We start from the raw sequence: 20654 nt of genomic DNA, 5'->3' as shown, positions 1-20654 counted from the left end.
GACACGTGTGGCCTAATTGAACATTGATCTTGACTCTCGAGACGTGCAACAAGGATTGGTCACTATGGACCGATATTATGTTTTACAGCGCTATTTGTGAAACAATCACAGATGCATCTGCACATTATGAAACATATTCAACAGAAGGAGATGTGGGTGGGCTTAAATGCATATACATGGCACAAATGGTTTAAAATGGGGACTGGCGCAGGTCAAAAGAGCAAAACAGAATTAGCATAAATCCATTCTCTCGTTCTAGTACAAGTGGTCTTGTATGAAATGAAGAAAGTGTCTCTATAGTCTCCAGTCAGTGTAACTCATCCAAGACCGGAGATGATGACAGCTCTACGAGTGGACTAATTTTAGGTTTTCCTGTGAATGTTTTCAACAACATCGGAGATTCCAATAGATCCATCGATTTCCTATAGGTAGTTACTCTTTGCATCTTACCGCAGCATGGCTTCAGATAAGGACCCCTTGGTGATGTCACATAGCGCTGTCACCTGACTCAGAATAAATGTGACTACCCAGCATTCATCCTGTACCACTGTATGCAACAGTAAGACAGCAGAACCAACCATCACGGTCACTGGCAGTGGAGAGCAGAGATGGAGGGATGCGTGGGAGCATGTGGCAACTGTCTATAACATACATGTATACGTGTCACAGCAAATCAGGACAATAATATTGCACTGGGGTCAAAAAAGTAAAATAGATAAAAAGATTATAGTGTACAGTGTGCATAGTGTGTGATTGTGTACTGTGTACAGCAGTGTGAGTGCACAACGTATGTAGTCTAAGGGGTATATTTACTAAACTGCGGGTTTCAAAAAGTGGGGATGTTGCCTACAGCAACCAGTCAGATTCTAGTTATCATTTATTTAGTGCATTCTACAAAATGAAAGCTAGAATCTGATTGGTTTCTTTCACTTTTTGAAACCTGCAGTTTAGTAAATATACCCCTAAGGGTCCATTATGAACCAGAACAAAATGCAAAAGTCTATGGAATTATTTTTGCACCAATTTGCGCATCAAAGGCTCACACCCCTTTCCAGTTTTTGTGACTGGAACTGAGCTGCCACCATCAGAAGGGGCACAGGTTTGACCCTTGTCTTCTTGATAAGCTAATGCATGCACTTACCCATACACGCCACAGTCACACAGAACAAGGCAGTGATGTCAGATTGCAAAGCAACGGCTGATTTGTTTGCTGTTTAGAGATCGATAAAATACATCTTCCCTATACAGTCCACCTCCATGTACATTTTGCAAAAGACCAATAAAGATGTGTTATAAATAAATGTACTCTTATAGTAATGCTGAACAATAATTAACATGCTATACTATGATGGTATAACATATTAGGGTATATTTAGGAAATGGCTTATATGTCGCCCAATACATTAAAGCCCAATATGTGGCTTTTGCCAGCAATGGTTTCCAAATGCGTAGGCATGGGGAAGCCTATTTAGCAATAACAGAACTGGTTTACTCATTGAATGAATTTTTCGATGTTTAAAGATTTTAAAATATTTTTTAAAACTAAAATATTAGCTATTTTTAACTTTTTTTTTTTTTTTCAACCAAGTGGAACTTAAACCCCAAGGGGTATATTTAATAAACTGCGGGTTTGAAAAAGTGGAGATGTTGCCTATAGCAACCAATCAGATTCGAGCTGTCATTTTGTCGCATGTACTAAATAAATGATAACTAGAATCTGATTGGTTGCTATAGGCGACATCACTTTTTTCAAACCCACAGTTTAGTAAATATACCCCCAAGTCTCCACTGCATATACGACAGCTGGCTTAATCAGCAGAGACTGGCCCAGCGACATGGTAACTAAACCCTTAACCCACTGAGCCACTGATATATTGCGACAATAAGAGATTATCCTATCATTGTGGTCTTAGAGTAAAATCATACCTATTGCTGCATTTTGATAAATATACTCTAACAGTGTCTAGATCAATTCTGTCATGTACATACAGACAAAGGACCTAAGGTTGTAGGTAATGGGACTGTGGGGGAAAATGCACATTGTGAAAATCTAAATTCATAAATGCCACGTGATAGTTTTACTGTATAGTGTGGTAAACACAGGAAACACGAGTTATAACGTGATGATTAACAGTTGTCTTGGAGGTGATAGTGTCACGAATAATGGAATTTTGTTTTCAGCTGTGTGAACTGTTTAAACCACAAAAATAAGTGTGCCTTGTCCAGTTTCGGTGCCATATAAGCTTTGTGCTTGGTTATCACTGCCGACAGTCCACGACAACAACAAGACAAGTATAATACATGTTTTATTGGGTAATGAATGCTCTCTGTGCTCAGTTACCACTAAAAATTTACACTCCAAGCTAACTTCGGATGAGAAAAAGAATACACGGATGTGTTGTATGGTATATACACTGGTGACCGCTGGGAGCACAAAGTTATGTAGCTACCATTAAACAGCCAGAGGCAATAAAACTAACAGGATATAACCACGCTGAGCCTTCCGTCTATCACACAGCATCCACCAGCGGGGGACATTGTGTTTTATCATACGTGCCTCTCTGGAAACATCCTATGCACTTACTTACCCCCACAGCCACTTCTGTCCAAGAGTAAAAGTGATATCTCCTCCTTAAACGCCATTTTAGTTACATGCATGAGTGTCGGCACCCGGGAAAGTATTATTTTCACTTACGGTTATGTTCCCCCCGACACTGTGGAGTTAAGCGGACTTCCCAGATGCCGGCTCTCAGGCTGCGGTTTGGTGCTATCGCGTTTTTGAAATGTTGTAAATGATGCAATTGTGCCTAGGGAAGTTTTATCCCAGCCCTGTCTAAAGGGGGGATGCAGTCAAGTGGATTCAGATTGTGATTCCACTGTTTGGGAGCTGGAACAATCATGGGATACACAATAAATGAATTCAGTTATACTACCGTTGCCCTCCCTTTCGGCAAACTGTGACTCTTCAGCGGTTACTACAGACTTCCAAAATGTTCTACCACACGTTGGCGGTGCATGCTGGGAGTTGTAGTTCTGAAAAAGCCCATCTCCTTGTCCCCCTTTACAAGGATGGAGCATTGTGCACTGTGCAGCAAACTACGCCGGACATCAGCCTGGCTCCACTGCAATCAACGGACCTAATGTCCCCTTTATCACAGGATTCTCAGCATATGGATAATTCTACGTGATATGGTCAGATATTTACTCTAAAGTGTACGTCTGCACCAGAACCACAGTAACCAATCAAACAGTTGCTTTTATTCTCTCACTAGCACTGGACTGACAAAAGTGAGTTTCTGATTGGTTGCTATGGCTTTAGGGCAGAACGTACCCTTAGCAGAATGTAGAAAGTCACCATACAAGATTTAAACTGCTGTATGTAAAGTAGCCATAAAGGGCCATTCCTACCCTAGCTACGGCCATGTTGCTTTCTTATTATATTTTTCACAGGTGTGTACACATTTACTTGATGTACAAAGTGCTTTAATAACTGTGTCGATCAAGGACTACGATTAATAACCAGAGGTGTTAGTTTGAACTTATGTCAACATAACTGAAATAAAATGTCACCCCCCCTACATGATCTTACAGTTTCCCGTAATGCAAGACAAAGATTTCGCATATATAATAACCTAAAAGACAGCCAACAAAAGTGAGGCAACATCCGAATGCCCCTCAATTACACTCAATACCCCGCTAAGGGTTTCATTGCATCATAAGAGATCAGGGCCTTAGTCTGCTAGAAGAGGTTGTTAATGGTTTTGCACACAGCCTTTCTATAGTCATCCTTTTTATAGTATAAAAGATGTATTTCAAAGCCTTTCTACATTTCATCCAAGCTTGGTTATGCAAAGCAGGCACGTGGCTGGATTTAGAGCGCAGTAGAATGCGTTGGCACTTTATAAATAAAGGATAATGGAAAGAAAAATTAGGCTCTTTTCATGTTTCATCTAAGAATTAACCCATTACCGACTTTGTTTCCACGCACAGGGCCGTGAGAGCCTGCTATTCTGCAATGCTACTTCCGCCTTGACCCAGCGCTTTGTTGAAATTTGTAGGTTAAGAAGCAAAACAAAACAAAAAGTCTTTTGAGCATCCTCCTAGATAGCTATAGGAATATTGCAATTCCCACTGTAGGCTTAGGTAAAACTTGCGTCTGTTAGTTATTGTCACTGCATGTAAAAATTATCTTTATATCGGAGGCTGAAAGCATTGTGCCCTGTTTATATAATCTTGCTGGGATCTTGGTTGGCAATGCCATGCATATTGCTGTGGGCATATTTTCATCCGTAATGGATCCACATAACAGGAAAGAGTTTGTTTAATGTCTTTAAAATAAAAAAGAGAAGAAAAGCCCTTTATCGTCATCTATGAACAGGCTATTCAGTATAAAGCCGATAACATGTGCTTGTTGTTAGGGGTTATATCTCTATGAATGGTTCAGAGTCAGAAGTAAAGTGAATTACAATGGACACTGGCCCGTGTGCAGAAAGTAGGGCAGCCTTGCAGTTTCTAGTGAGCATGGAGATAGTCTCTCATCCAAGTGGATGTAAATGGTACTCCCACCAGAACATGGAAAGATAGCATAGGCGTCATCTTAAGAACTCCTCCAACTATTCATAGTACTTCTCCGCCTTGAGAACTTGGCAATACATCAGCATAGAGAAGATCAGACCGAATACCTAGACGGACAGGAAGAAGTAAGACGATATAACACAGGACTTGTAGCCTCAGTCACATGATCTCCGTCAGAAGGAATATTATAATATTATAGAATATCTGGCTGTTTCACTCACCTGCACAACAAGGATACAGATGCCAAAGATTCCCACAGAGGAGATATTACTCCCCACCCAAGTCTTCACTTTCTCATAGCAGGGCTGGAAGAAAAAGACGTACATCAAACATAGAGCACAAATCTGCTGTAAATGCCTTTTGGGTTATTTATTACACATTGGCCGGAAACCCAATTTTTGGAGTTAGAACCAACCCACAAAACGTCCCACATTGTGTTTTACCAATGAAATGTGTGCTAGCTCCTTGTTATTTACACAATATCTTTTTCTAGCCACTGTATGATTTTTTTTATTAGGATGTAGTACCCTCTTTGAGCCTCCAGATGTCACTGTTACCATCTATAGAAAGCTATCAGCTAGAACTCTCCATGTATAAAAGTGAAAATAGAGATTAAAAGAAACAGCATTTTGTAATGTTTCCAATGACGACTCGCATAGAAATATTATTAGTCTTGTTTTAATCAGCATAAATACATCATATGTACTTCATTGGGAATAGGTTTTTTTTGTGTATCACCAGCGTAAGAAGCCTATTTATCCGGTAAATCCTGTCCCTTACTTAGCTTTGCCGCACAATTCTATTGACCTACTTGGTATGTAAAACCTCTAATACGCTTCTGGTCCCTGTCGATGGACCTAGCATATGTCATTCACCGGAAATAGGCAGAGCTGTTGTCGGCCTCCTCAGGGGCGGGGCATCGACAACTGCTGTGTCGATCTCAATCAAATAAGATTGACTAACATACAGGACACCAGCAAAGGACTGGAGGATACAGCAAACAGTGCATCAGAGGTAAGTAAACACTGGTTTTAATGTTACCGTCATGATCTGTACCCAACACTAGGTTTCATGTTTGTAATGTCATCCACACAGACACTGCATGACTCATCCTACACCCGCTATGAGGAACACTAATAACACAATTTAATGAGATGTTCAATGCCAAGAGCGCTGCAGGGAAAGACAGGGTTAGTTTTTAAATGTAATTTACTATAATTTAGGCATGGTCCAAATTAAGCCTTATTTGGAAAACTCCACGTCCTAAAAGCATTCTCTATAATAAATCCAATACACGTACACATGGTATGATAAATGTACTCTATACAGTCACCAAAAGCAAAGTTAATGGTGTCAAACAGTCTAATAAAAACATAAACCATTCACATATCACGTTTATTAGTATGCTTAAACAGATTAGGACTTAAAAAACCCTAGTTGGGATTTTCGGAAATAATTACGGAGGTCACCATGGCCCTTGTTTGAAACAGATTTAAGGATGACATGGACAAGGAGGGCAGACTGTGATAGTGATGAGACGAGCGTGGGAGAAAGATGTCATGTAATCAGCAGTAAGAGAACACTATAGAACAGACGTGGGTAGCTGACAATCACAGGGAGGGTGTGATGGATTGTTCCCAGAATCCCTTTCTTCTAACACTTATATTAACCATGTCTGTGAGACATAGCTCTTCACTTGCAATGTGGGAAGCCAGGCCTGCTGGTGACATTAACTTTTCAGGCTTTCCAGACTATACAATCCTATATACACACCTGGATCCAAATGGTCCAGTTCAGAACGAACAAAAATAGTTGGCATAAATAAAAGTGTCATATTGTCACTAGTTCTATATCCAGCACTTGTTTGTTAGCAGCGCGAGTCCTGTTTATAAACTGATGATTGTGTATTATTGCATGTGGCTTTATTCTATTATTTACGGTATAGGCAAATCCCAATTTCCGCAAGCATCAACCGTGCCATCTAACATACTAATCTAGGAAACAAAAGCAGGGTTATTCTCCCATAACTCTAATGACGTAATCCCCTGTCCTTTTACTAAAACAGAACCGTCACGGTTAAAATGCAATTACCATGGACTGTAGACAAGATGCTACAAATAGTATATATTAAATACTCAGTTTCCATAAATTTCAACATACAGAGCAATAATAATAATAGTCATAGTCAATATCGGAAAAACAGAGGATGTTGTTTGGGACAAATCCTGGGATTAGGTCAGGGATGGACAGACCTGCTGGAAAGCCAGGCTATACGCCGGTAGGCCCCGACCCCTGTAAACTCTGCCCCCTTTGTTGGTGGGGGAAAGGTTTTTTTAAACAAACAAGAAAAGATATATATACTTACCACGTCACAGCGCCGGCGCCCCTCCTCCCTCCTCCGTTCGCATTGCATGTCGGGCGTGATCATCAAGTCACGCCCGACATTGAGTGAGGAGCAGCGCAGAGAGGACCCAGCACGGAAGAAAGAAGACAGAAGGCAAGAAGAGAAGAAAAGAGATGAAAGAAGCCAATAGGAAGGTAAGTAAAAGAACGGAGAGAAGGGGAGGGGCACAGAGTGGTGAAGAAGAGGGGGCATAAAGGCACAGAGTCATGAACAAGAGGGGGGGGCAGAAAGGCACAGGGTGATGAACAAGAGTGATGGAGAAGAGGGGTGGAAGGCACAAGTGTTAATCGTGGGTCCTACTGATTTAAAGTCGGGCCTGGTAGTAATTTTCTAAATGTACCTATTTTTTTTTCCAAATAAGGCTCCCAACATTCCAGGATCCAGACAAGCCGCAACTAAAGAAACCAGCAGCCACAGGTGGTGTACATGACATCAGGTAGGAGAGTCTGTCAAATGTTCTGATTCTAGTGGGACAACCCCGATTTTTGGTGACTGTTCAGCCCAATCTAAGGGGCAGGTCAAGACTGTACACTCTTTATATACACACTGCATTCTTTATACACTACACTATGGTGCTACCTGTCCTTCGTGGGCTGACCACTCCCCCCGGAGGTTCCAGTGGTGGCAATGGTCTTCAGTACCCACTTTTCCGCAAGATGATATGCTGCTCAAGTCTCTAGCTGAAATTAATAAAGACTTGTATTGCCCAGCCAGAAAGCAAGGTGCTGCAAAAGCTAAATGTCTCACTAATACACATGGTTACCCACTCCCTGCACATTCAGAATTACTTTCTATTGAATGTATTTATTTCTATATAAAATACACCTAATAAACATATTTTTTAATATATATTTTTAACATGAGTCCTCACCACCGATAGTGCTTATACATATCTATATTAAACTCAAAACGAGTCCAAAGTGGATATTTGAAGTCTTTTGGTGGATGATCAAGAATATAAGTAGTCGCGTAAGCCAATTCCGCAGGCCACGGCAGACAGAATCGGGCGCTGTGGCCTTGTGTTGCTGTAGGCTTAACAAGGCAAAAGAAAGAAGGAAATAAAAAAATAGTAGAGACCACAAAATAATCTGTAGTCTGAGCACGCAGCAAGATATTCATCACAAACTACATTAGGAAACTCTTTCAGGTATAAAAAAAAAGAAGAATCAATCTATAGACAAGTACACAGACAGACAGAGAATGGTTTCTGGTTTAAATTGCTCCTATACATGTCATGGTACAGTCTATTGATGTGTCTGATGCACTAATTAGGTTGGAGAAGACTCTACTCTTTCTACAAAAAGATATTGTTTTTAGCCGAGGAAGAGACATTGTTGTTCTTCATTAGATGCATCCATTCTTTCAGCCGCACACTAGATAGGATACCTGAGGTTTGTAGTCCTTGTATGATCTAGTCTTTATGGCAGTTCTGTTATGTATTCTGCAACTATTATCTCATCACAACAGCACAATTGAGGACTCCAGTTCACGCGAACCAATCAGGGCACCTGAAAACTGTTGACTTCTCCGCATTTTAACAACTAGGCCCTGTAATCACTCAGGTGAACATGTCACTGCCTCAGCTTAAAAAAAATTAAAATCAGCACACTAATCTCCTAAAATACTCTGCGCTGCTGTGCGAATTTCACTAGACTCACAGACTATTGTTGCCAACTACAAAACCGGGCGCGCAAAGAAGAATCGGGAAATGAATACTGAAAATAATACAGTACTTTGACCTTAGTCAAATCATCTTTACAACAGCTACACTGTGGTTAGTAATTGGTTGATCGGATTTTCCAATCAGATATGCAGATCTAATGTTCAGATGCATGGGCCAAACACCCATTCCACACACCCTCTGCCAGGCCACTGGAGATGATAGTAGTGTGCCTATAGAGCAGTGTTGGCTAACCTGTGACACTCCAGGTGTTGTAAAAACTACAAGTCCCAGCATGCCCTTCCAGCAATAAGCTGCTATGTATTGGCAAGGTATGCTGGGACTTGTAGTTTCACCACACCTAGGGCTAGATTTACTAAGCTGCGGGTTTGAAAAAGTGGGGATGTTGCCTATAGCAACCAATCAGATTCTAGCTTTCATTTATTTAGTACCTTCTACAAAATGACAGCTAGAATCTGATTGGTTGCTATAGGCAACATCTCCACTTTTTCAAACCCGCAGCTTAGTAAATCTAGCCCCTAGAGTACCACAGGCCAGGACTGTATAAGAATAACCCTGGCATTATTTTATTTTGGCTATTAGCACCGCTATAGACGGTGGCAGAATGATTCACTGGCTTTCCTCAGTGATTGGGAAGTCTATTTAACAAGTGTCAACAGTAAATGTAAATGATACGGAATGTTGATGATACTGTACATTTAATTAACTTCCTAATTCAGCATTTACCACCTGATTAACGACTAAGCTCACAGACTGCGAGCACGAACCCCTTGATGATTAATATTTTGCGCATGTGATTCAATTAATTTTTCGTTTGTGTTTTTTTTTTTAAATGGTATAACTCATTTGAAAACAAATTTTAAAATGTGTGTACATTGGCATCAATCTTGCAGAAGCTGGCAACACTCTCGATCAGGGAATTTTTGGAAATAGACGAGGTAGAGCTCAGACATTCAGCATGGGGAACCAAGTGTACAAAATCCTAACAGAACCAAGAATAATAACATATCAAGAGAGGCGGAACTGTGCAACTTTCTATACATACAGACTGGTCGCTGGTAATAACATTCAGCATAAAGATCAAGGGAAGTTGTACTGTGCATTGTACATGTATATAGAAGAATAATTGATAGGAGAATTACAACCTTACAACCAGCAGAGATAAAACAAGAAGTGGTACTGTGCATTTGTCCATACATACAAACAAAAATATAAACTGAGAATTCTATCCAGCTTGCAGAAGAGAAGTTGCACTGTGCAGTTGCAGAGATTTGAATAAGAACATATGTTCAGATAAAGATAAATTGTGCTGTGCGATTGCCCAGATGTCCAAAAAAGGAATAAAATCTGAAATATGCAATCTGTAAATTAACAAAGAAAATATGCACCTAATAAAAGAAGCTATAGCACATTGCTCATCATCAACATCAACTACTTACATAGCGCCACCAATTCCGCAGCGCTGTACAGAGAACTTGCTCACATCAGTCCCTGCCCCTTTGGAGCTTGCAGTCTAAATTCCCTAACACACACACACAGACCGAGAGAGACTAAGGTCAATCTGATAGCAGCGAATTAACCTACTATTATCTTTTTGGAGTGTGGGAGGAAACCAGAGCACCCAGAGGAAACCCACGCAAACACAGGAAGAACATACAAACTCCACACAGATAAGGCCATGGTCGGGAATAAAACTCATGACCCCAGTGCTGCGAGGCAGAAGTGCTAACCACTGAGCCACCGTGCCGCTTAAAGCATTTCACCAAGACCCAAGGTTCCGGTTCTCTTGCACTGCCCTGATCTATAGATTATTATGAAACGCTATGTAGCTGTAGCACATAATTGTGCAGGTAATACTATAACGTGTGATCGCAGCATAGCACATTATGATAAGGTAGAGGTGTCAGGGTGAGCCCTGGGAAGCTGGAACTTGGAAACTAGGTCAAATGCTTATAGTAAAACCCCTTAGAGCCAGGAAATTATAATAAAACCCCTTAGAGCCAGGGCCTGGCAGCGCGATCACTGCTGGAACCAAGTAGTAATAGAACAAAAAGTTAAAACATGGTTTTTATTACATTGCTCGGAGTGGTTCTGGAAATGATCTACGCCACCAAAGTGCACCCTAGTGCTGAGCTGGTGCAAAATTCAATGGAAATGACCTGGCACCCCTTCGCCCGGCAAGGAACGTCCTTAAAATACCTCCTCTCCATCCGTATATAATTATAACAATCTCCCTGCAATGGAAATTTTGTTTCTTATAGAAAGTATAAAAGGCTCACATCTTTCCACCAGGTGCTGGGGGTGCTCTGGCAGGAAGCACTGTGCTCCGTACAACAAGAGTGGGGCACTAGCGAGTTGTTCCGCACCTCCAGCCAGTCCGTATAATTCTTCACTCCGCAACATCGGAACTGAAAAGGCAAAAGGAGAGTGACGTGTAGCACCAAATATGCACCAAATGCTGGAGAAAGCTCTGCTACCTGCTGTGACCAAGGGGTATATTTACTAAACTGCGGGTTTGGAAAAGTGGAGATGTTGCCTATGGCAACCAATCAGATTCTAGCTGTCATTTTGTAGAATACACTAAATAAATGACAGCTAGAATCTGATTGGTTGCTATAGGCAACATCTCCACTTTTTGAAACCCGGAGTTTAGTTAATCTAGCCCCAAGTCTTTGTAATGTTCAGTACAGGCAATTTAAATTTATTGATGACGGAACATGAATGGATGAAATTAGAGCCACAGTTCCATTTTAAAGTCTCACGGTGTACAAAGAAATAAAAGTGGGTCAGATTTAGCAAACCTTCTCAAAAGGAAAGGTGGAGGTGTTGCCTATAGCAACCAATCAGATTCTAGCTATCATTTATCTAACACATTCTAGAATGTGATAGCTAAAATCTGATTGGTTGCTATGGGCAACACCTCCACTTTTCCTTTTTAGAGAGTTTGCTAAATCTGCCCCACTGTTTACTTTTTTGTAGACATTTACTAGAATAAAGGGACAAACATAATTCTGTAACATTGGCTGAGCAAGACATGGCAATAATTTTATATATGTGATACTGAAAGAAACACTTGTAAACAGGCTCTGTACGTAACTTTTTGCTACCTTCAGTAAAAAAGTCAAACCTCGTCCTAGACAATAGATTAAGATTTGTTATTGGAGCCATAACAGGGTGTACCTGGAATAAATACAGCAATTTAAAGTGCACCAGTTGCCTTGGAAATGGAGACAGCCATATTTTGAGCTACAGGACCTCATGTCTCGGTGATGTCACCGGTTCCTAGTGATTTGATTGGCTGCATTCTCATGAATACTGGTTCTGCCCCAAAATGGCCGCCTACACTGTATGTAGACCAATGGTACAATTGGAACACAGCTATCTGACTGGTCAACTAAGACTCCATATTTAGTGTCTTGACAATCACATGTTAAACATAAAATGTAATTACATACAAATTAAATTAAATACAAACATCTGTTGGTTTTCTCCTTTAAAAAAATCAAATGTGAATCTACTCTCCTGCAGTAACCATAATGTAAATGACAAGTAAATAATCCATGCAGACAGCCGTGACTTCATATAATATGGCTGCAACGCTAATGGTTTATGTCCTATTAGTTAGGGGGGGTCCAAACGCAATTAGCCAATCAGAAGTGGCTGATAGTCATCATCTGAATTGTGCGTCATTGCAATAGCTGTCCAGCTGCATTGTGTATCTGTGTATGCGTTTGGGTCTACCCGACTCGCAATTACGCAAAGCAGTCATTACTGTACTCGGCCCACCCTTTCTCTGTTCCGCATCTCCAGGCGTAAGGTGTTGGAAGTGTAAGATCTTATGCAAAAAACACATGTACGTCCAACTTTACATGAGCCCCTTTAATTTTTAAATAAAGGAAGACGCAATGCAAACTAACACGTACAGGCACTGAGCAAGGACTGTAATAACAGTTCATCTATCTTCTCCTTCCGCCTACCTGAGTCTGCACTATGTCCCACGCATTGGTCAGTCCAAGATTGCCCTCGGTTTGATAGAGCGAAAGTCCTTTCTTCAGGTCATCCTGCGCATAACTGTGAAACTGCAGGAGAAAAGGAGAAACGCGTCAGAAATGACTGAAATAGTGAGGGCAGCAGGACAGATAGCTAAACAACAGGTTTTAATAGGGATTTCCACCACCAGACCCTTATTTATTGACTTGTACATACCATCCAGAAATTCTTACTAAATACGTCACTGTCTATCTTTCTTCTGGATATTTCAGCCACGTTTTTAATTATTCAGAACTGTTAATTTTTGTGTGTTGTCTCTGGGACGTAACACAGGAGCTGTTCTCTGGATACAATTGTAACCCAATGAAAATAAACGTCGCTGAGTGAACATTGACATCATGGCTAAAAAGCACAGAAGTCAAATAAATGAAGTAATAAATTTAGTGAAGCTTACGGGAGCTCATGTAGAAGACAATAAATGTAAAATCAACAGTGGACGACCCTTGCCTTATTATTATTATTATTGATGTAGCTACAAAATATTTGGCAGGGGGACAGATTAAGCATACCATGAGAGCTATATACAACGAAACAGAAAGTAGAACGTATAGTCTTAATTGGGTCCCGTAGTCTGTATTCTATACTTCTTAGACAACGGCGGTTTATCCCCCAGTCATAAAAAATAAATTGTTGCTTCTTTTGATTTTGTTTTTTAAAATATACACCAATATTTCCAGGTTGCTTGTCTCTCTAGGACCTTACATATGTTTGAAGGCAAGTAAAAGCCACTTAAAAACTAACTGCACCCGCACATGGGTAAAGCTTCAGGAACAGGTCAGAACTAAAGATAGCTGACACAGATATCACCTACTGCCCTAAGCACTGCCAGGTATTGCCCCCTACATCAATACATTAACTCTTCAACACTCCCTTCTCCATTAGTTTTCCCAAAAGCCTTTTCCATGCTGCCCGCTGAACGGTGAAGCCCTTTGCACCTGCCTAGGGTGACTATAGGTTAAAGATAGACCTGATCCCATAGGAAAACAGGCTCACAGGTGCACGTCTAATGTAAGTCTGTGGACGTCACTCACTCATCCTTACTGTAACATTAGTTGTATGAAAGACACCGACCAGTAGTAAATGCAGGTCTTAGATGTGGGAAATACTGCGACTGAATGGGAGCTTTTTACATGAAGACATATAAACATTATAAGAGGTCTTTCCATACTTAGTTTAGCCCATTTAAGTATAAAACCGATGAATTGGAGGACTTACATCATCGTTGTACGTGAAGAAAAGGACCATACTGATTATTTCAAGAAGGAAGATGATCAGCAGCACCACAAAGAACTGGGAAGAAGACAACAACATATTATTTTGATTAAAAAGTTCACACGTTACATCATTATCAAAGCCCTTTGTGTGTGATTATCCAGTAATGTCCCAAATATAACATTTCTCCCGACAACGCACCCCCCTCCCACTAGTAGGGCAGAAAGAAGCCCCCATGCCCAGAGCTGGGGTGGATCAGTTACTTATCCGTGCCGATGTATAGAGCGGTAAGTTCTGCCTGGCTGCCTATGTGCAACTCCTGAACACCGCAGGTCTGCTAGTGGGGTGGGGGCAGGTATTGAAGGGTAGCATTGCCTTCAAATAAATCTGTCCTTTAAGTATTGTTTCATTGTCCACCTTCAGATTTAACTTGTTGTCTAGTACATGTGGTTACACCGTTACTAAATGCATTGCATAATTTCTCTGGCTTGCCTCTATGACACGGACCATCAAGCACAGATATTTCATGCCATGGCCCATGGATATGACACGGATCTGCTATGCTCTCTGCATTGGATATAGTTTTATCTAGAGAGCAGCTTTGTGTTGTATCCAAGGGCAACAGAGAAAGACAACTTTATCCGTTGAAATAAAGACAGATGTATAGAAGGCAGCAATGCACTCTGTAAATAGTGCAAGAGGGCAGGTACAAAGTAATAGGTTAAAGTCATCTGAAGGTGGAAAACATTTTAAAATGGAACCTAACCTTCATTTTTTTAATATTAGTTCCCCCGTCCAAAGTAAACGTTCCATACCAAATAGATACTTGTAAACCCCACATACTCTGCCCCTCCCAGCTTTGCCAATGACCGGTGTGTGCGCCGAAATACCAAAGTCTGCAGAGAGGGTGTAAATAAGGAAAGATATTTCGGCAGTGATAAAAAAAAAAAACCTTAAGATGGACATTTCCCAATTTAATAAGCCCCTTTACACCAGCGCTATCACTGGTGAAAACCGGAGCTACGGCTTCTCCCTATTTATCAAGGGGTTAACAGCGGCAATAGCACTGCTAACGGCGGAGGAAACCCCCATCGGGGATAAGATTCAACGGTTTTCTTGGGCGATAGCTTCCTCAACTTATTTATCAAGGATCTCAGGATGGTGAAAGCAGAAGATAATGGATAAAAAATACTTTACTATTTAAATAAAGCAATTCTTCAATTGGAAAATCTAATCAAACAATTCGGTGATAGCCATTATCGCCATAACTACATTTGCGACATCACTTAACACGGCTACGGAGACATTGCCGGTTTTAAAGCGGCAATGCCAGGACCCGGCGGATAGATAATCTAAACAACGGTTAAGTTTAGATTTAGGGTTAGAATTAGTGTTAGGGTTAGGTTCAGGGTTAGGATTAGGGTTTCCTGACAGATCCTGGCATTGCCGCTATAAAACAAGACTTGAATCTGCCCCATGGAGTCTCCAACAATTGCTAGGATCAGACACTGAAACATCACTCAGTGAGACAGAGTAAAACACAACTTACGGTCAGCAAGAGGCAACGGTGTTCCGTCACGGCACCCAGGCAGCCAATGAAGCCCACGACCATTATCACAGAACCCGTCACCATGAAGAGGCTGGCAGCGGAAAGTGAAGGAAAAGAGATGGAGAGGGTGGCAAACTTTCCCTGGGTAACAGCCAGCCAAACCCCAACCCCAAGAATACCGCATCCTCCAAGCTATAAAAGAAAACAGGGAATGAGAAGGAGAATTTGACCACACCTGAGTCCTTACCCAGAATCCTCCTCTTCCTTATACCTTGAGCAAGACTCCTGACTTATAAACTCTATTACCAAATGATTTCCTCTAGTTTATACCTGCATTAATCCTATCTACATCCACAGGAGCCTTGCAAAAATTTATACCCCATAGACCAACAGCAATCATAAAAATGCTATTTAGCAAAATGTATGCAACGAGTGTGCTGTGAATTTCTTGCTTCAGTGAACGCACAGTAAACTTAATAAACACCTCTCCAGCTTCTAGCAGTATGATCGGTAATTCTAATCAGCCTGCTAGGACCGTTTCCAATATTTTATAATGACTGCATGGTGATTATTTCAAGGAATAAGCCATTTTTAAGAGAATTGTAGGCAATTTGTCTTGTGCTGCATTAAAATTAGAAACAGAATTTTATTTATATATGAAACACATACTTAAAATAGAATTATCCTCCATAAAACAAAATAGTAATTACAAATAAGAAAGCAAAAATTGGAGTAGCTGGTTTACACGCAAGAAACTTTGGGTGTTTTTGATGATCTCAAATAACAAATGTAAGCATGGATTTAAATTCAACATTACACTATATAGGTGACATTACCTCACACACAGACAATTTTGCTCTTTTGATGTAATCATATTTGACAAATCATTACTACATGTGTAGCACATGAAGAAACCTATTTGACAGATCTCAATTAAAAGACAATTCTGAAACATGATCATCCAAGCTTGAACATTTTGATCACCAAGTACTTGTATGTGTGGTCTGAATAAAAGGATCAAAATAACTTTTCCGTGCATGCTCACTATAACAAGTTGCTATTATAGAACTATAGAATTAGACCACTCGGTGTACAAATAGTCCAATGAAAATATCTTTTGTAAAAAAAACTTTTGTTTATAATTCATAGAAGTAATGCATGCATGGGTACCTTACGTCTAGGGCAAAAACAAGTGTTAGGGGCAGATTTAGCAAACCTTCCAAAAACTAAATGTGGAGGGTGTTATCCATAGCAACCAATCAGATTCTAGCTCTCATTTTCTAGACTGTACTAGATAAATGGTAGCTAGAAACTGATTGGTTGCTATGGGACACAGGGGGTTATATTCACTAAACGGCAGGTTTGAAAAAGTGGAGATGTTGCCTATAGCAACCAATCAGATTCTAGCTGTCATTCTACAAAATGACAGGTAGAATCTGATTGGTTGCTATAAGCAACATCTTCACTTATTCAAACCCACAGTTTAGTAGATCTAGCCCCAAGTGTCTGTATGTCATTCTTTCGGTGACCTGCCAAAAGAGGTGGTACACAAATAAAGATTTTTGTATTTGGGATCCCACTTTGCATCCCAATCCACAGACCACACACTATCATAGAGGACCCTTATTGCATCAGCCTGAAATGGGACATTTGTCAATGAAGCCTGTTGTCGAAATTTATATTAAAATAAAATGGCCGCTCAGCCGAGCGATACTGGCCCAGAGCGGTCTCTGTGCGCATGCATTACACTTACCTTAGCAAAATATTTTAAAAACAGATCAATTTTAAAATGATTTTATATTTATCTGGGGTTATCAATAGTGATAAACTTTGATATATCGGATGAAATTAAAAAACAAAACCCTGTTGACTTTAAAATTTTAATTAACCGCATTAATAACTAGAACTTAATTTTTTTGTAATCATGCCGTTATCAAGGGGCACATGTGATTGGAGAATCAATTTCTATTAAACCACTTAACTGTCTGCTGAATTTGACTCCTCCATCTCATTTGCATAGATTGCCACAGACACTAGGTTTGAGTCTCCGCCAAAGGAGAGGGAGGAGTCATATGCACAACGGTACAGCCACAAAATAGTCAACATTTCAGGCTGTTCAAAGTAACATGACCGTCACGCACAACGGTTTTCTGGAACCCTACAGATTCTCTACACAGAAATTACTTTCTCCAACTTACATGTAATAATTATAGAAAAATATAAGCATTCATAACAATGGGTGTATATTTTCACTTTAATGGCTCTCTGTACTCACCCAGAAGATGAGGTTAAAGATGAACATAGTGATTTTGATGCAAAGTAGGCACCCACGAGTCATACTCATCTTCTTGAGTTCTAGAAGTAAAAGAAAAGAGAGATCCAGATACAGGACAATAACTCTGTTCTCCTTTTTGGCCTGTTCGGGGGCTTGCTCTTCTGGATTAGGCTGCACCCCGCTGAAAGAACAACTGTCCGCCACCCCCCACCGCCCTCGGTATACCCCTTTCCATCTCGCTCTGCGCCCCCGGGGTGGAGAGCTCTGAGAGTAGCTGGGATCATCACTACTGGAAGTTTGCATTCTCCAGGAATTCCGACTAGTCCTTAGTATAGAAAATACGCCTCAGTGTGCGTCCAAGCCCCTTGTCCAGTAGTGCCGGAATTCAGCAATGTCTATCTCTTCTCTTATAGCATCCTTGTACAACTGATTCCTCCTCAGTGCAATTGATCATAAAAAATAATGTTTCTATTTTCTTTTTAATCAACTGTTCTCCTACACAAGAACTTCTCCACAACTCAATTATTCTTCTAGGCCGCTGTAAATACAATCTTATTCCTAAACGTATTATTTTAAATGGTGTGCTACAAGACAATTTAGCAAACAATGTACAAATAATGCAAGAAAAAGGGTGAGACGCCGTATAATCCTGCTTTGCCTGTGTCAACGAGCTTCGGCTTTAAAGGAAGAGAGAAATGAATTATAGATGATTGAAAGTTGAATCTATTTAGGTTACAGTATGGAGCAGAAAAATAACATGATTGTATTTAGAATGATCAAATTCAAATCGTTGCTGCCTTTGATCTCCTTCGGTACTTTGCACCCCCGCTCAGTGGTACACAACCCCCACACTAATTAAAGGTTCAGTTTCCATGCACCTCTGGGCTTCCTTTCATGTGAATTCTCCCAAGAATCGGGTAAGAAAAAATAACTACTCAAGAGTATAAAATATTTGTGCAATAGACAAGTGACTGAATCAATGCAAATAATCTACAATGGAGTTTTCGGGGGATACAAGTTCCACAGTTTCACCATTTGGGGGGACAGGTCTCTGTACTAGACTGGAACATGGCTGAAAGCAATCAGATGATGTATAGCCAACCCTTTTACGGCTGTCATCTAATTTGGAATCAAAGAGTCACAAGCAGCATGACCCTGTAGATTAAATGCACAGAGCCGTAGACAGTCAGGAAGAGATAGCCAGATGGCCATTAATAGCAAACAGAAAAAAAAGGTCAGATATCTATTATTGCATCTCTTGATGTCCAAGAAGCCCCTATTTAGAATGTCACCACAAATGACTTAAAGCTGTAAAGTCTAATTCCTAACAGAACATAGTGCAGCAAATTATCCATAATTATTAAGTCCCATGAAGAGCAAGCTTTAGACAAACAAGCCCAAGAGAATATTACAGCCTATTAACATCACTGTAACAATTAATAGGATTGTTCTTCCCAGTTGGGGATCCCCACTTAGGTGCCCACAACAACAGAAAAGTCCTGCCAGGAAGGACAAGAAGATATTCTAGCCCCTTACAGAGTTTCCTCTGCAGAGGGTCTGGCTTCAAGAAAATACAGATGAAACTACGCTTTTCTTTCCAACTCAATTGTTAAACAGATGGTGCAATATATGTGAAAGAGAATTCATGTACTTCCCCTCAGTGTTTTTCTAGATGCATGTCTATGTACCATCTATAGGAAATATATGACGTGATAACCTTGGATTCTGCCACAAAAACACAGATTCAGTGATATCAAGAGGTCTGTGACAAAAAAAAGTTTTGACGTTACAATTCTGCAAGTATAACGAGCTCATCTGCATAGACCTTCCTGTGCCTTTACTATGGAGGCCTGGGATCACTAGGGAAATAAAATGACCTTAAGTCATCACAGGAATCAATCAAGAAGGCTTAAGTTTGGCAAGACACTATGATACGGAATTGACTGCAGAAATGTGCTCTTAATGCTTATTAAAACATAATCTGTGCTATTCTTACAGTACAATGACTCTATGCTATGCATTGTTTGCTTCGTAGTTTTGAATTACAGGTACAATTATCTAAATCTGATGATTTAAAAACCACATTGTCATTCTTGGTCGCAGTCGAACAGACAAACTGAGTGACGTGAGGACTCTCGAGGTCGGTTGTGACAAATAGAAGAGGAAAATGAAAATACAAGGCAAGCAGGTAGGGTGTTAAATCTGGACAACCAGGAGTCAATTTTTCCAAAGTGGTGCTAAAGTTGTGAAGAATGGAGATAAGTCAAAGGACAAGTAAGATGGAGATAGGAGGTGAGGAGGCCACGTTCTTCCAGTATATACTTGATGATACTTCCAAAATCCTGATTTACATCTATAGATCCAGCTGGATAAAGTCCATGCTGTGTCTTGTGTAATACACTCCTGGTGGCTATTTTTAAAGTGCAGATCTCCTGCAGCATGCAGAGTTGCCCGGATAGTCCTCTGTCAGCTCCTGGGGGACAAGCTGGTACCGATCAGAGGACATCTGTGCTCTTCAGGATGACGAAGACACGGTAATCCCTGGCATATAACCTATCTATATAGAATGCACACATCACTACCCACATCTATAGAGGTTGCAAGATGCCAGCCTCTGCTTTCTGCAGATTCCGGGACACTTGAGCCAACTGTGAGCTCTCTGCTGCATTTACACTGCTAACTTATTAAGCACTGAGAATCTATGCTGTCCTCTAAGAGCTAGGGGCACTTTATCTACAAAGCAGTGCAAGACTGAGAATCTGCTTAGCTCAGATTATTTACCAATGGCCAGATTTAGAAAATACCAATAAATAAGAATCCTACAGGGGACTGACACAAGGAGATGAGAGGGATGCGGAGAAGGTGAATGCAGGAACCGCGGCTGCAGTAACAATGTGCATTTTAGGTT

General features: G+C 40.6%; 1 protein-coding gene across 2 annotated transcripts in view; it reads right to left on the bottom strand.

Annotated features, from left to right (window-relative positions):
- Positions 1–2289: 2289 nt before the first annotated feature.
- LOC142107381 (tetraspanin-4-like) overlaps positions 2290–20654 on the bottom strand; it is a 61912-nt gene continuing 43547 nt past the window's right edge. The window contains exons 2-8 of one of the 2 annotated variants that reach the window (XM_075190793.1): positions 17747–17826; positions 15472–15663; positions 13926–14000; positions 12638–12739; positions 10940–11068; positions 4797–4880; positions 2290–4682 (exon numbers count right to left, since the gene is read on the bottom strand). In XM_075190793.1, the coding sequence (XP_075046894.1) occupies positions 4614–4682; positions 4797–4880; positions 10940–11068; positions 12638–12739; positions 13926–14000; positions 15472–15663; positions 17747–17815 (720 nt within the window). In that variant the 5' untranslated portion in view covers positions 17816–17826 and the 3' untranslated portion in view covers positions 2290–4613. Of the gene's footprint in view, positions 4683–4796; positions 4881–10939; positions 11069–12637; positions 12740–13925; positions 14001–15471; positions 15664–17746; positions 20515–20654 lie in introns of those variants that run through there. The other variant, XM_075190792.1, reaches the window with a different exon arrangement.

Source organism: Mixophyes fleayi, chromosome 11 (genome assembly GCF_038048845.1).
Source record: "Mixophyes fleayi isolate aMixFle1 chromosome 11, aMixFle1.hap1, whole genome shotgun sequence".
Classification (NCBI taxonomy): Eukaryota; Metazoa; Chordata; class Amphibia; order Anura; family Limnodynastidae; genus Mixophyes; species Mixophyes fleayi.
This window is presented reverse-complemented; position numbering and strand designations above follow the sequence as displayed.